This window comes from Ursus americanus, chromosome 20 (assembly GCF_024610735.1).
Source record: "Ursus americanus isolate L20-20 chromosome 20, mUrsAme1.1.p, whole genome shotgun sequence".
Taxonomy (NCBI): Eukaryota; Metazoa; Chordata; class Mammalia; order Carnivora; family Ursidae; genus Ursus; species Ursus americanus.
Genome location: NC_142146.1, coordinates 44096023 through 44110786, shown reverse-complemented (window position 1 = coordinate 44110786; position 14764 = coordinate 44096023). Strand labels below are relative to the sequence as shown.

The window sequence follows — 14764 nt, the reverse complement described above, 5'->3', positions numbered from 1 at the left end:
GCCCCACATCAGGCTCCACAGTGGGAGTGCAGCCTGCTTAATTAAGATTCTCTCCCTCTGCCCCTCCACTCCCCCCACCCCTGTGCACTCTCTCTCTCTAAAAAAATAAAAGTATTTCAGATTCTCAGTTTATATGTTTAGTATATTCCATACATTATGCCTTGTTCTCATAGATGTTGTTTACCAAGTATTTAGTAATCATGTTTGCTTCCTCTCTGATCTAAGAGTTATTAGGATCAAATATGATCTTTTTAATTTTATTAACTTTTTGTCCCTTTATTAGTATTTTTTAGTTTTGTTGCATTATGATCAGAAAATATGACCTGTAGACTTTTACTGAAGTTTTCTCTATAAATCAGAATACAAGTGACTGTAGCAGTCTTCTATTACAGTCCCTACACATGTGAGAACATATTTTTGTTGTTCTTTGCTAGGTACAGAATTTTTGTATCATAATCTTTTTCCCTCAGAAACATAAATGTTACTCCATCTTTTTCTGATATTTAATGTACTAGAGAAGTCCAATGTTTGTGATAACACTTGTTTTTAAAGATTTATTCATTCATTTGAGAGAGAGAGAAAGCACAAGCAGGGGGAGAGGCAGAGGGAGAGGGAGAAGCAGGCTCCCCGCTGAGCTGGGAGCCTGATATGGGACTGATCCCAGCACCTGGAGATCATGACCTGAGCTGAAGGCAGACACTCAACCATCTGAGCCAGACTGGCGCCCTGTAATAACACTTTTAAAATGACTTATTGTAGAAATTTGTCTATGTCTGAAATTCAAAAATTTTACCAGAATATTTTTAAGCATAGATCTCTATGACTACTTTTGCCTTGTTGGCAGTCAAGCTTTTGAATCTGAATTTTCTCTTTATAGTGGTAAACGTTTCCATTATTTATTACCATTATGTCTTCCCCTTTTATAATGCCTCTCTTTCTGAAATTGTTACTACGTATGTATTTTTCATCTTTGAATCTTTTCTTCTGATTTATGAGACCTTTCTTAAAATTATCTCCATCACAGGGGCATCACCTCATTGGTACAAGCAGTTAATTGTTAGATTCTTGGTTTCAGCTCAGGTCATGATCTCAGGGTCATGGGATTGAGTCCTGCATCAGGCTCCATGCTCAGCTCAGAGTCCGCTTGAGACTCTCTCTCCCTCTGCCCCTCCCTCCACTCTCTCTCTCTTAAATAAATAAATTTTTAAAAAAATTATCTCTATCACTGATTTAGTTTTCTATAGGATCTAACCTTCAGCTCTCTGCTTCAGCTGGATTTTAAAAACTTGATAATCATATTTTTCATCTGAAAAAAAACTATCTCAGAAAAAAAGACAAAGTTTTCTCTTCTTTGAGGGAGTATCTAGTTTTTAGGGGTTCATACGCTTTGGTCTGTTAGACTGATTGCCTTCTTCTGAACTACTGAAACATTTCATAGACCAGATAGCATTTCTGCTTGCTTATTTTTCAGCAGGGACAGGGGAGAGGAAGTGAGAATGTTTGTCCAGATGACTGGAGATTGTGTGAATTCCTGGTCCCCCTCATTTGGCAGGCTATTTCTTCACTTAAGATGATTCCTCCCTCTATCTGCTTCTCCTGCTCTGCCTTATAGAAATTCTTTAAGTTTTCATGAATAAGTGTGGATGACACTTTCTCTAATTTATGGCACAGCCATCTACTCCCCCTATTTTAGTAATTGTTGTTGGTGTGTTCAGTTGGTGTGGGCAGAGCTGGCAGGAAGGTGGGGAGAGGAGTCAGAACTCGTAGGTGCAGAGAGATACTTAGATCATGTTGAACCAAAAGCCTACTACACAGATAGTAATGAAAACTCTGGTAGTCAACTGGACAATGTCGTGAGCCCCATCTACGAAGAGGAATGGAAACCTCTTCTCCTTCCTTTGGCGAGTTTGTGCCCAAATAGTGTTGTGTACATGGAAGTCTTTCTGCTACACTTACCCTATCTTCACTTCGTTGTTTTTGTTTTGATTTACAGAAAGATGTGAACAAGGAGTTCTATCTGTTTCCCGCAGTGTTTGATGAGAATGAAAGTTTACTCCTGGATGATAATATTAGAATGTTTACCACTGCACCGCACCTGGTGAATAAGGAAGATGAAGACTTCCAGGAATCTAATAAGATGCACTGTAAGTACGCACCATCTGCCAATACTCTGATTTCAGTACTGCACATGTAATGCTTTTAATGAAACCAAAATGCTAATTGCTTTGCCCATTGATTAATTTTCAACAGACGATTAAATACAACTCTGAGGGTAATATTGATATTTAAGGTATCAGTCCATTATTCTTCACTTCGCTTAATCTAGGATAATAAAACATACAAAATATGTCAATTAAATGCATGGTCCTTAAAATGTAGTCCTTGGATCAGCAGCTTTAGCATGACCCAGGGACTTGTTAGAAATGCAAATTCTTGGGCCCCAACTCCTACCTACTGAATCAGAAACTTTATGGGTGGGGCCAAGCAATTCCTATTCAACAAACCCTCTACGTCATTGTGATATATGTGTCAGTTTGAGAACAACTGGATTAGATGCTTTTCTCATCTGTGGTTTGGTAGCTATAGCCTCGTTTTATTATTCAAAATGAAGAGAGATATGGTCTCTGTTGTCAACGAACTTCGGTGATTCTCACCCTTGACTACAAATTAGAATTCCCCTGGGAGTTTTATTAAAACTGTTAAAACTACTTTTTTAAATGCTCAGGGCAACCTCCAGAAATTCTTATTTAATTGAAACCTAGCATCAGATTTTCTTTTTCGTTCCCAGTGTAATTCTAGAGGTTTAGAGACAGTGAGCTAATTGTTCAGAATGCCCACATTGCTAATGGACTACATGTGAAAATCACTGTAGTAAGAAGAAACAAATGTTAACTTGTGTTATAAACTGATGCTGTTTTAATTGAATCAGTATTAGTCACGATCATGATAATATTCCTTTCGAGTGTGCATTTTTACATTTTGGAGAATTCAAGACTATTACTGATTAGTAACAGCAGTGAGAGGAAACTTTCCGCATTCACTCTTCCCTGTTCTTCATGATGAATCAGAGAATTTTCCATCCAGAGCAACAAACACATTCTCAGTCTACAGTGCCAAGGAATAGCTGTTATTATTCACACATTTGGATGCTTGCAAATCTGACTCTTGAGAGAACTAGGAAATGGCTAGCTGGGATGAACAGGGCAGAACGTCAAGAACCCTGCCTGCAGCTCTTCCCCTTCCAGCCAGGGACTGTCCTGGGGCTGCTGGGTGCAACTAGGAGTTGCAGAGACACTCCTGATGCATAAAGCGGTGGGGCAGGCATGAATGGGTCTTTCAGAAATTAGATCAACAAAGTTGGCGCTGGAAAATATGGGACGTTTTCATGTAGGAGGACATGAGATAAACCACTTTCAAAATACCATTTCCCAACTTTTACAGCCATGAATGGATTCATGTACGGGAATCAGCCTGGTCTCAACATGTGCCGAGGAGATTCAGTCATGTGGTACTTATTCAGTGCTGGAAACGAGGCTGATGTACACGGGATTTACTTTACAGGAAACACGTATCTGTCAAAAGGAGAAAGAAGAGACACAGCAAACCTCTTCCCTCAAACAAGTGTTACACTCCTCATGGAGCCCGATACTGAAGGTGCATTTTTTTTAAAAGTCAAGACAAGTCTCCATTGAATAGATTCATGTCACTTGGGTTTAAAATCCTGTGTTGGGTGATAAACGCTTCCCTTCCCCAACTCCCAAATGTGTGCCCTTCCTTCCCTTGAAGAGCACGTCCGAGTCACTATTAGCTAATTGTGTGGCTGATAGATCTATTTCCTGCCTGTTGAGGGGAGGAGAGTGACAAGTGAAGTGAAGAGTAGACCGTAGTTTCTCCCATTTCCACACCATAGAATCCTCAAGATGCTTTCTTTTTAAGTTATGTTCCTTTTAAAGATAGCTGGCAAATCAGACTAGAAAGGGAATGACTTCCATAACAGCTCTGCAGTGAAACTTTTTGTCCTCTCTCTGTAGCCTACATGAAGCGTTGGCTTGTTGGCTGCTCGCAGTCGAGGGTCCTATGATAGAATGATAGCCATGCAACCTCAGAGATATCTGCAGGCCTGGTTCTGAATGAGTAAAACAAACTGAAACAAAAAAGAAAGAACTTTAACCAAAACGTGAAACATACTAACTTGCTTCAGGCTTTATCTGGTTCATCATATGCTACCACAACATAAGACAAGTCCAGTGTCACCTCTCCCTTTATTCATTAGATAAGTGTAAATACAACAGTCAACAAAAGACATAAAGTGTCTGCCTTGTGAAGTGGAAATTCTAATGCAGGGAGACAAGAAGCTAGTGGTTGTAAGCACTATAAAGAAAAAGAGGGCAGAGCCCATAGTCTCTGAAAAACAAACTGAGGGCTTCAGAGGGGAGGGGAGTGGGGGAATGGGATAGGCTGGTGATGGGTAGTAAGGGGGGCCCGTATTGCATGGTGCACTGGGTGTTATATGCAACTAATGAATCATCGAACTTTACATCAGAAACCAGGGATGTACTGTATGGTGACTAACATAATATAATAAAAATGTTATTATGAAAAAAAAAAGAAAAGAAAAATAGGGCAGAAAAGGGGGCTGGTGACTGATGGGGGAAGGTGGATAACAATTCTCTGAGATGATGATTAATGAGAAGCTTGAATAAAGCGAGGACATGAGCTCTGTGGCTATTTTGGGGAGGAGTGTTCCCGGTGGAGGAAACAGCAAGGCCAGAGGCCCTGAGGCAGGCACACACTTGACCTCTTCTAAGAAGAGCAAAGAAGCCTCTGTGACTGGAGCAGAGTGAGTGGTGGCTGGTGTAACCATCCAGCTGAGCCACGTTAAGGACTTGGGTATTGATTCTGAGTGAGTTGAGGAGCTCAGTTGAAGGTGCTGAGCAAAGGAGTGACACGCTTTCTTATTTACCATTTCAGGGACTTTCGATGTTGAATGCCTGACAACCGATCACTACACAGGAGGCATGAAGCAAAAATACACTGTGAACAAATGCAGGCGAATGTCTGACGATCCAAGCGTCCACCTGGCAGAGAGGACCTACTACATCGCGGCGGTGGAGGTGGAATGGGACTACTCCCCCAGTAGGGAATGGGAACGGGAGCTGCATCGCTTACAAGAACAGAAGTAAGTCTCCAGACTCTGAGTCCCAATTTTTTTTTCATTTTTTTCTTTCAGAAAATTAAGAATTATGCTAAATTTTAGAAAAACAAACAGTTGCATTAAACAGTAACATCAGAACAGTAACAAAATGCTTCCCGGCAACCTTTCCTCCTTAATTTCTCCTCTTGCAATTTTCTCACAGGAAAATTTCCAACTATCTCATTTGATTCTTTGTAGTCACTCTTTCTTTTCTGTTTGATTGTCTTCTCATATCCATGTGCCCTTATCTTGCTCTTAATTGTCCAACTTAAACAAAAATTAGTGCCTAAATTCAAAGCTAAAGTATTATTTTCCTTATCTACCGTTTGCTGCTTATTTTTCCTCCAGAGATTTCCTTATCAGTTCAGTAATCTGTTCTTTTACATTCTTAAAACTGCTATGTGTGAAGAATATTTTAAATTCTTGAGGGCAGTATAGTAGATATGGTCTCTGTCCTCCAAGAACTTATAGGAAAATATGCTGCAAAACCACCAATAATGTATATGTTACAGAAATGTAAAAAAATAAGTTCATTGTGAATAAATGTAAGGAAAGCATCATTATTGGACCTTTAAAAACTGTACGTAGAGTAGTATCACCAGACACTTCTTGAAGACTTTTCCAACCACTTTGCCCTCCATCATCTCACATGTCATGCACTAACCTTTCATGGATATGATTTGAGAGATTGGGATGGACATGTGTTCGGATCTGGGTGTACGGCATCTCTGGTAACCCGTAGCTAAGCAAAGGTTAGCTGGTTAGTTTGATTGCAATGGAGAGTATGATTTGCAATGTACAGGGGCAAAAGGTTATTTCAGGTGGGAAGGGCAGTAAAGTAGTCAAAAGGCTACAGGAGCTGGGGCACCTGGGTGGCTCAGTTGGTTGAGCAGCTGACTCTTGATTTCGACTCAGGTCATGATCTCAGGGTCCAGGGATCAAGCCCCACTTCAAGCTCCATGCTCAGCGGGGAGTCTCTTTGGGATTCTCTCTCTCCCTCTCTCTCTATCCCTTTCCCCACTTGTTATCTCTCTCTCTCTCTCTAAAATAAATACATAAAAATCTTTAAAAAAAAAAAAAAAGGCTACAGGGGCCATGAGGAGTCAGTGCAAACTTTAGATAAAGGAAGTGGCTGAAAACACTGAGCCATTTCAGCTCTTATAAACCAGAAATACTGCAGTAACCAGAGAACACTTCATCGGTGAAATCTGGGCTCAGAATTTCAGGGCTATCGAGAAACGTTAGAGATCATCTCATCTCACACCTCATTTTGGGGGTGAGGAAACTGAGGGTCCAGCAGGCAATGACCAGCTGAAGGTCATTCTAGTTACCCGCAGAGTGGGCGCAGGTCTCGGATGGCTCCACTCCCAGCAAGGAGCACTTTCTACCACGCCTATCTATTTCTAAAGTCTTACTCTTTCTTGCTGGACTGGGAGAATGCTATTAAAAATTAGCATAACTGGGGCGCCTGGGTGGCACAGCGGTTAAGCATCTGCCTTCGGCTCAGTCCGTGATCACGGCGATCTGGGATCGAGCCCCACATCAGGCTCCTCCATTATGAGCCTGCTTCTTCCTCTCCCACTCCCCCTGCTTGTGTTCCCTCTCTCGCTGGCTGTCTCTATCTCTGTCGAATAAATAAATAAAATCTTTAAAAAAAATTAGCGTAACTACTTAAATGAAAACTATATTTTCATTCAAAATTGAAAACTCAACTTCCACTTTCATTAAGACAAGTACTAACCTTAGTCGTTTGTGTGTTTTGTTGAAGTGTTTCGAATCCGTTTTTAGATAAGGAAGAGTTTTACATAGGCTCCAAGTACAAGAAAGTTGTGTATCGGCAATATACCGACAGCACGTTCAGAGTTCCTGCGGAGAGAAAGGCTGAAGGAGAACATCTGGGAATTCTAGGTACTCTAATCATCGGGTGTGGGGTAGCGACATGGATTAGATGCAGTGACAGTATGTGTCCGCGGGTTTCATTTCCCAGTTCATAGTCAAAGGTATTCAAATAAAAATTAAGTTATGCAATAAACATGAGAAGCCTATATATACTAAAGAATATGACAAAAACATTGCTTATTTTTCTCAGAAACAATGTCTTATCCCATATACTAATGAAATTGTATGTATTTGATGTTCATCAAATTTATGCCTGTCGTTTTGGTGAAATTCCTAGAAATTATGTTCTAATGAAAATCTTTGCCAAATTCTCCCTGTTATTTCACCCCTCTCCCAGCTCCCAAATCATAGCTATTTGCTTTTAAAATTGCCATCTGGTGATTAACTCCAAGAGAAAAAAATGTACACATAGACAAGGAAATAAAGAAAGGAAGAAATGTTACCATACACAAGGCATGGAAGAAGTTGCTTCCGATTCTTCAGGAATCCTTTTAAAAGAGGATGTCTAAGAACTTGACCAGAAGTGGTCTTGGGAATTTTCTTGAAAATCATCAAGTGCTGGGGACATCACTCCCAATCCCACCGTATTCTCATACTAACAGCATACCCTGGGGCGTGTTATCTTCAGCCCCCGAAAAATGAGACACCCAAAGGAGAATAGCATTGTTGCTGGGTCATGGAAATTCTTAGCAGCAGACAAGATAAGATTGGCTAGAGAAGAAGGTAGAAATGGGAGGGGTGGTCCCACCTACCCTTCCAAATGCAGTTACTGCCCCAAATTCACACTGAGGAGGGCCTGGAAGTCCAAATGCTGAGAAATGAGAGCAAGTGCTGCCCAATGACTCTTGGCCAGGGTAGGGTCATAGCTGACTCACCAGGATTAGGCCATTGCCCTGCAGGCGACTTTCAGGCCAAAAACCTTCTGCAGGACTCTTGATGAGAGATACACCCCTGATTTCCATTTACAAAGACAACCATTCCTAGTGTTTTTATTCTGAATCCTCTCAGCCCAGGGGTAAATCCAGGAATAGTATAGTATGAAGCCGCACAGACTCCTGCCTTCATGATAAGAAAGTTACCTGATCTTTGCTTCTATTACTGAGTTAGAACTTTTCATCTGATAAATGTATAAGCCACTCTTCTCTTTTGCTCTTGCCAGGTCCACAGCTTCATGCAGATGTTGGAGACATAGTTAAAATTATCTTTAAAAACATGGCCACAAGACCCTACTCAATACATGCCCATGGAGTGAAAACAGAGAGTTCTACTGTTACTCCAACTTTACCAGGTACTCATGGCCGGGGAGGGGTGGGGGGTGGCATTTTAATAGACTTTACAGGCTTTCCACAAATGACTGGTATCAGAGAGGTAGTCTTAAGGAAGTGAAGAAAGAGGTGGTTAAGACAGCATGCAGAGGGGTGCCTGGGTGGCTCAGTCTGTTGAGTCTGCCTTCAGCTCTGGTCATGACCTCAGGGTCCTGGGATCAAGCCCCCATGTCGGGCTCTCTGCTCAGTGGGGAGTCTGCTTCTTCCTCTCTCTTTGCCTCTCCGCCCCCTCCCCACCTTGTGCTCTCTCTCTTTCTCTGTCTGAAATAAATAAAATCTTAAAAAAATAAAAAAATTAAAGAAAAAGAGGGCATGCAGGGAGGCGTATCGGTATGTATGTCTCCATGCACATACGAAGAAAGGAAAGGAAAGGGAGAAAGAGAGAGAGAGAAAGAGAGAGGGAGATCCACTGGAAAACTGCAAGGAAAACATCTGCAAGTACTGGACACCTACAAATACTCAACGTGGAGTGAGCAGAGATATCTCTCCTCGCCCAGACAGCATTTACCGCACACTGTGTAGCTGAATGTTTCATGCCTGCATCTGAAGGCGGAGTCCTAGGGGCAGACCCTGCCACATGGGATTTTAAATCCCGCAATTCTAGCCCAGTATCTGGCATGTACTAAAAACTCAATAACTTCAATTAACACAGTGCAAAAGCTAGAAGAGGTTAAATACATGTGTGTATTTCCTTTAATTAAAACTATATTTTTCTTCTATTAGTTGTAAAGTTGGCTTCTAGAAAAGGACCATTTCTTAGTAATTTAGCAGTTCCCAAATTTGGCAAGTGAGATAAAATGGATGAGAAAAAATAAATTACAATATAAAGTTGCTCGTGTCAATTCAGGGGATTAGAAATAAAAAACCCTGCCCTTGTGACTCTCACTTCTTCCAAAAAAGATACACAAATATACATGGTATCAATTTATAAACGTGCATGAAAAAGATTAAAGCAGACGAGAAAGAGTGAGAGGAAGTAACAGGAGTGCTGTTTTAGGTAGGCTAATCAGGAGGGCTTCTTGGACGAGGCGCCACTGGTGAGTCATGAGCCACAGGGAGTTATGGGAGAACAGCATTCCAGGCCCTGAGATGGGAATAGCAAGGAGGTCAGTGCAGAGCAAACAGGGGACAGAATGTGAGATGAGATCCAGGGAGGGCAGGGGGCTGGATGCAGTAGGAGGAAGGGGAACCTTAGAGGCCATGGTTAGAACCTTAGATTTTATACTCTTCACCATGTGAGGGTTTGAGCTGGAGAGTGACGATCTGACGAACACTTTGTAAAGGCCTCTTCTGGCTGACGTGTGGGTAAGTGACTCAGAGGACAAGGGCGGAATCAAGGATCAGTTAGAGGACTATTGCAATAATCTGGGTTAAAAAAAATGGGGGGCGCCTGGGTGGCACAGCGGTTAAGCGTCTGCCTTCGGCTCAGGGCGTGATCCCGGCATTATGGGATCGAGCCCCACATCGGGCTCCTCCGCTAGGAGCCTGCTTCTTCCTCTCCCACTCCCCCTGCTTATGTTCCCTCTCTCACTGGCTGTCTCTATCTCTGTCGAATAAATAAAATCTTAAAAAAAAAAAAATGGGACTTGGACCAGGGTGGAAGCACTGAAGTGGTAAGTTGTCATACTCTGGTTGTATTTTAAAGGTGGTACTAATCCCCACCCCCACCCCCCGCTGAAAGATCAGGCATTAGGGAACATTAGGGAAGGAGGAGTCAAGGACAGCACCAAGGTTTTGGGCATCCGCCATGGGTGGCAGGGAGGTTGAAGAATGGAGAAGAGAAGGAAACATTATTTTTTTTGGCTTATGAGATTAAGAGTGTAGATGAAGAGATGATATATTCAGGTGGTGAATCTAAGCTTTATATTCTCGGCGAAAGGTTCTGCTTAGAAAAAGGGTGACGATGTAGGCGTGGGTAAAATGGAGGACTTGGGGAAGAAAGAAAAATCTGTCACATCCCTTGAGACCATCCTTCCTGTCCTGCTTGATTCCCCAGAAAAGGTTTGTCAAATTCTGGCTAATGAACGTCTGACAACATGAATATGTAACAGTGAGGTCTACATAAATGGAGGGGATGGTGAGTGGCCACAGCTAAAAGCGAAATTCTGGTGAGCAGCTGGACAGGAAACCCTGAGGTGACAGGAAGCAGAGATCAGACTGGAGAAGAGCCCAGAGCACATGGAAGAGGGTCAAGGCTTCGGCAGGTTAGGAGGCTAGAGCAATTGGCTATCTTCAAAGTGTCAAGGTCCAGGGTGTGACACCACACATACGGTGTCCTGTATGTGACAGAGCTGTGACAGAACAGCGTATGGTATGGCAGAGTGGGACAGACCTGAGAAGAGGTCATTGTGACAACTCAGTGACCCAGGAGACCCCAAGAGCTAATGGTTCCTCACCAGAAATTGTGGAAGCACTAGAGATAATGGTGAAAAAGGAGAAAAAGAAGGCCAAGGTGAAGCTGAGGGAATGACAGAGGGCAGTACAGATAAAAACACAGAGAAGGCTTGGGGAAGGTGCTTGCACTGGGCGGGGGGGGGGGGGGGGGGGGGAGGGAAATCACTTGACGGTTGAAAATGGCATTTTACAGGAACAGACTTCAAGCTAAAAAATGATCTGTTACAAAGTTCCTTCAAATTGTGATATTGGTATTGCCACATCCTGGCCTGGTGTATTGTGTGCATATGTGTGTCATCGCTAGTTAATTCATAACTGACAAAGAAGATCTGAAAGTATGTCTTACAGTTTGTCTTAAAACTTAATTCCTAAAAACAATTTTGAGTGCCACTACTTTTTAACACTAATTACCTCGACATTTCCAGTTTCTAGGTCACTGGTTATTAAGACTTAGTGTATTTATATTTTGTATATAGATTTTATATATATATATATAATATCTATCTATAATCTATATATATAATCTATATATAATATAATATCTATGTATATATAATATAAATATAAAATATATAATAATCTATATATATATAATCTACATACAAAATATAACCAGATACTTTAACACTTGATTAATTTAGGTGAAATTCACACTTACATATGGAAGATCCCAGAAAGATCTGGAGCTGGAATAGAGGATTCGGCTTGTATTCCGTGGGCTTACTATTCAACTGTGGATCAAGTTAAGGTAAGCTTTAGATCATTTGTGTTTTGTGAAAATTCCCAAAATAGATGCACAGTTGAAGGAAGATGAGATTAGAGTTTTCCTGTGATCCAATTTTATCTTAAAATCCCAGGAAAGGAAACTTCTCTACAATTCACTTTGGTTTCATTTTTTGGTTTGTTTCTTTTTAAGGATAGAATTATAACTGTGTTAATCCCATGACTTCTGATTATGGGTAACGCAGAATCAAATATTAATCAATACAGTATTTTATTTCCCTTTTGACATAAAAATACATTAAACCCAAAGAACTGAGGTACATGATTTCAGAGCTCTATTAATGATAGATAAAAGTGTTGATTTCAGTTGTCAACCTAACACAATAAAGCTATTTGATTGAATATCTGAAAGCCAACACAACACTCGACAACTACAAATTAGAACTTGTTCCAAGATTCTTTTGTAGAATTATATCTCAAGTCCAAATCTCTCTCCTGAGCTCCAGACCTGTCTATATACCAGCCTACTGAATGTCTCCACCAGCATGTCCCACCGGCACTGGAAATACAGTCACTCTAACATGGAATTGAGATCCTCCTCTACCTCTCGTATTTCCTACTGCAATAAGTAACACTACGAGTTCCAAATCTACTCATTCGTTGAAGCTAGAACCCTGGGTATGAAGTATCTAGCTCTTCCCCTGGCCCACACAGGCAATTCGCCCCCCTACATAGAGTTCAGTCTATTCTTCTCTCTACCTCCATAGATCGGGTCCTTGTGATTTGCCTAACTACTGCAATGGCCTCCCAGGCTCCATTCTCTTCCTCCTTCAATCCTTCCTTCACTCACCACTAGGATGACTGGTTTAAAAATGCAAATATGTTGCCATGCTGTGTTCAATTTTTCAATGGTTCCCTATGACCCACATAAGATAAAATCTAAAATTCTGAACCTGGTAGAGCTCAAAGGCCCTTCCAGACCTAATCTGCCATTACTGACCCCCACCAATCCAAACTTCTCCTAGATTTGTCACGTGTGGTCTTCCTCCTCTGTGTTCATTAGCCCTTTATGTACCTCCTTAGAAAACAAGTGATTCATTTCTTCCATTCTCTACTTTCTCTAGCAGACTGAGTTCCTGGAGGGCCCGGGCTTTGTTTGATTCATCTCTGGATTTTTAGAGACTGGCACAGGGCTTGATTTATGAAATAGGCCAACCAACACTGCTCGTTTGGGGTTCTTTTAAATTGCTGCTCGGTACCTGAGCCAATATTTGCCTCTGCATGCGCTTCTGTGACTTGACTTCATCACCCGTTCAACCCACCTCCTACTCACCATTAGTCCAACTTCTCTACAAATGGAAAGTGACTGACCTGACAGCACCATATTAGGCAAAGTCCACGACTTTCTAAAATTCCCGAGGTCCCAGGTCTCTGAAATGCTGACCTCCATCACAAGTATGACCGAAGTTTTTGCTTGTTTTCAGGACCTCTATAGTGGATTAATTGGCCCACTGATTGTGTGCCGGAGATCTTACACGAAAGTATTCAATCCCATAACAAAACTGGAATTTTCCCTTCTGTTTTTCGTTTTTGATGAAAATGAATCCTGGTACATAGATGACAACATCAAAACATACTCTGAACACCCTGAGAAAGTAAACAAAGATGATGAGGAATTCATAGAAAGCAACAAAATGCACGGTATGAGATGCTATTTTAACCCTATGTTCCCCCTTTTCTTCTTTCAAATAAAATTCGTTTGGAGACTATTCATTTTACAGTAAACCAGTTCTGCCTCCCTCTGTATGTGAGGTAGAATTCCATTCAAAGCAAAAACCATCTATTAATTTCTCTCCCCATTCCAAAGTCTCATTCCCTTTTAAATCACAATTAGGATTACGGCTTTTCGTGCTAAATGACTAGAAAAGCAGCGTGACATTATTGACCTTAAAGTATTCATTTCCCCATCTGTAGGGAAATAACTTCCATTACCTCAAAAAGATCTCATACATTAACCTAGTAATCATATTGTCAGTGAAGCAGCTACTGATTTAAAATATCCTGAAAAGTAATTTAAAAAAAATCACGTGATTTCCCCAGCTATTAATGGAAGAATGTTTGGGAACCTGCAAGGCCTCACGATGCATGTGGGAGATGAAGTCAGCTGGTATCTGATGGGAATGGGCAATGAAATAGACTTGCACTCGGTACATTTTCACGGCCACAGCTTCAGGTATCAGGTAAGACGGATCCGCGGTCATTATTCTTGCTCTCTTGGAAAATGTTTTAACACAAAGGAAGAAAATATTTCCTCAGAGAGACTTATGAAAACAAAGTTCCAAGAGACAACTAAATTATTTCCAAAGAGCGTGCCACCCAACAATTTCAATTGCTGTCACCAGCCTTTGCTACACATTGGGCTCTTCCTTGACTTTACAGTTTTGCATGGAGTTCTGCTCACATATTGCCGGGCAAGGCATTTGAATAGAATCGTTAACAGAGAGGTTAGACGTGTTCATATAATGATGGATCAGAGAGGAGGGCCAAGAGTTTATTATTACCTTAACTATAACCTTAACTATAACCTTTACCTGTTCTGACTTCTGAATCTTAAATGGCCTAAAGTGAACGAGATTATCATTTTGGTGTTGGGCAACTGATCAGTTCTTAGATCGCGACACTACTTCTGCTTCTCACCCAGTGCCAATTTCAGCAGGAGTCAAGAGCTCTTTCTTACCTTTGAGTTAATGTAGAAAATTCAGAAACTACCACAAAGCCCATTGCAGAAAAGGCCATTTTGTTATCTGTGTTTGGCTTTACGTAGATGTTATCTTCTTAGCGGACTTTCGATTCCGTCCTTGCAGAAATACCCCTGGGGTACTCTGTGTCTAGTCTAGACTCTACCTGAACGGCCCCTGGTTCTGGCTTCTCCGCTGGCCTCCTTTCCTTCTCCCTGCATTCCCCTCCCTGCCATAAATTTTCACAGACCAGCTAATCCAGAACAGGTTCAGCAAAAGTGAGATTAGGACTGAAATGGGGCCACAGCTAAAGTCCCTTGTGTAACTCACACGCTCTGATGAAAGACAAACCGCAGTTGAAGAATAAGAGGTGCCAGGTGGTCCTAATGGATAAATCGATGCTCCTCCCATCTTCCCTTCACACCCACTTGGTGGCCCATACTGCCAGGCATTTAGCAGGACCAAGACTACATATATCGCTGTTTGTATCG

At 41.5% G+C, this 14764-nt stretch overlaps 1 protein-coding gene across 3 annotated transcripts in view; it reads left to right on the top strand.

The window, feature by feature from the left end:
* Positions 1-14764, top strand: part of CP (ceruloplasmin) — a 58187-nt gene that overhangs the window by 27786 nt on the left and 15637 nt on the right. For all 3 annotated transcript variants that reach the window (XM_087870276.1, XM_045812931.2, XM_045812942.2), the window contains 8 exons: positions 1994-2144; positions 3442-3654; positions 4972-5179; positions 6963-7102; positions 8253-8381; positions 11454-11560; positions 13020-13236; positions 13636-13775. In XM_087870276.1, coding sequence (XP_087726402.1) covers positions 1994-2144; positions 3442-3654; positions 4972-5179; positions 6963-7102; positions 8253-8381; positions 11454-11560; positions 13020-13236; positions 13636-13775 — 1305 coding nt within the window. The remainder of the gene's footprint in view (positions 1-1993; positions 2145-3441; positions 3655-4971; positions 5180-6962; positions 7103-8252; positions 8382-11453; positions 11561-13019; positions 13237-13635; positions 13776-14764) is intronic.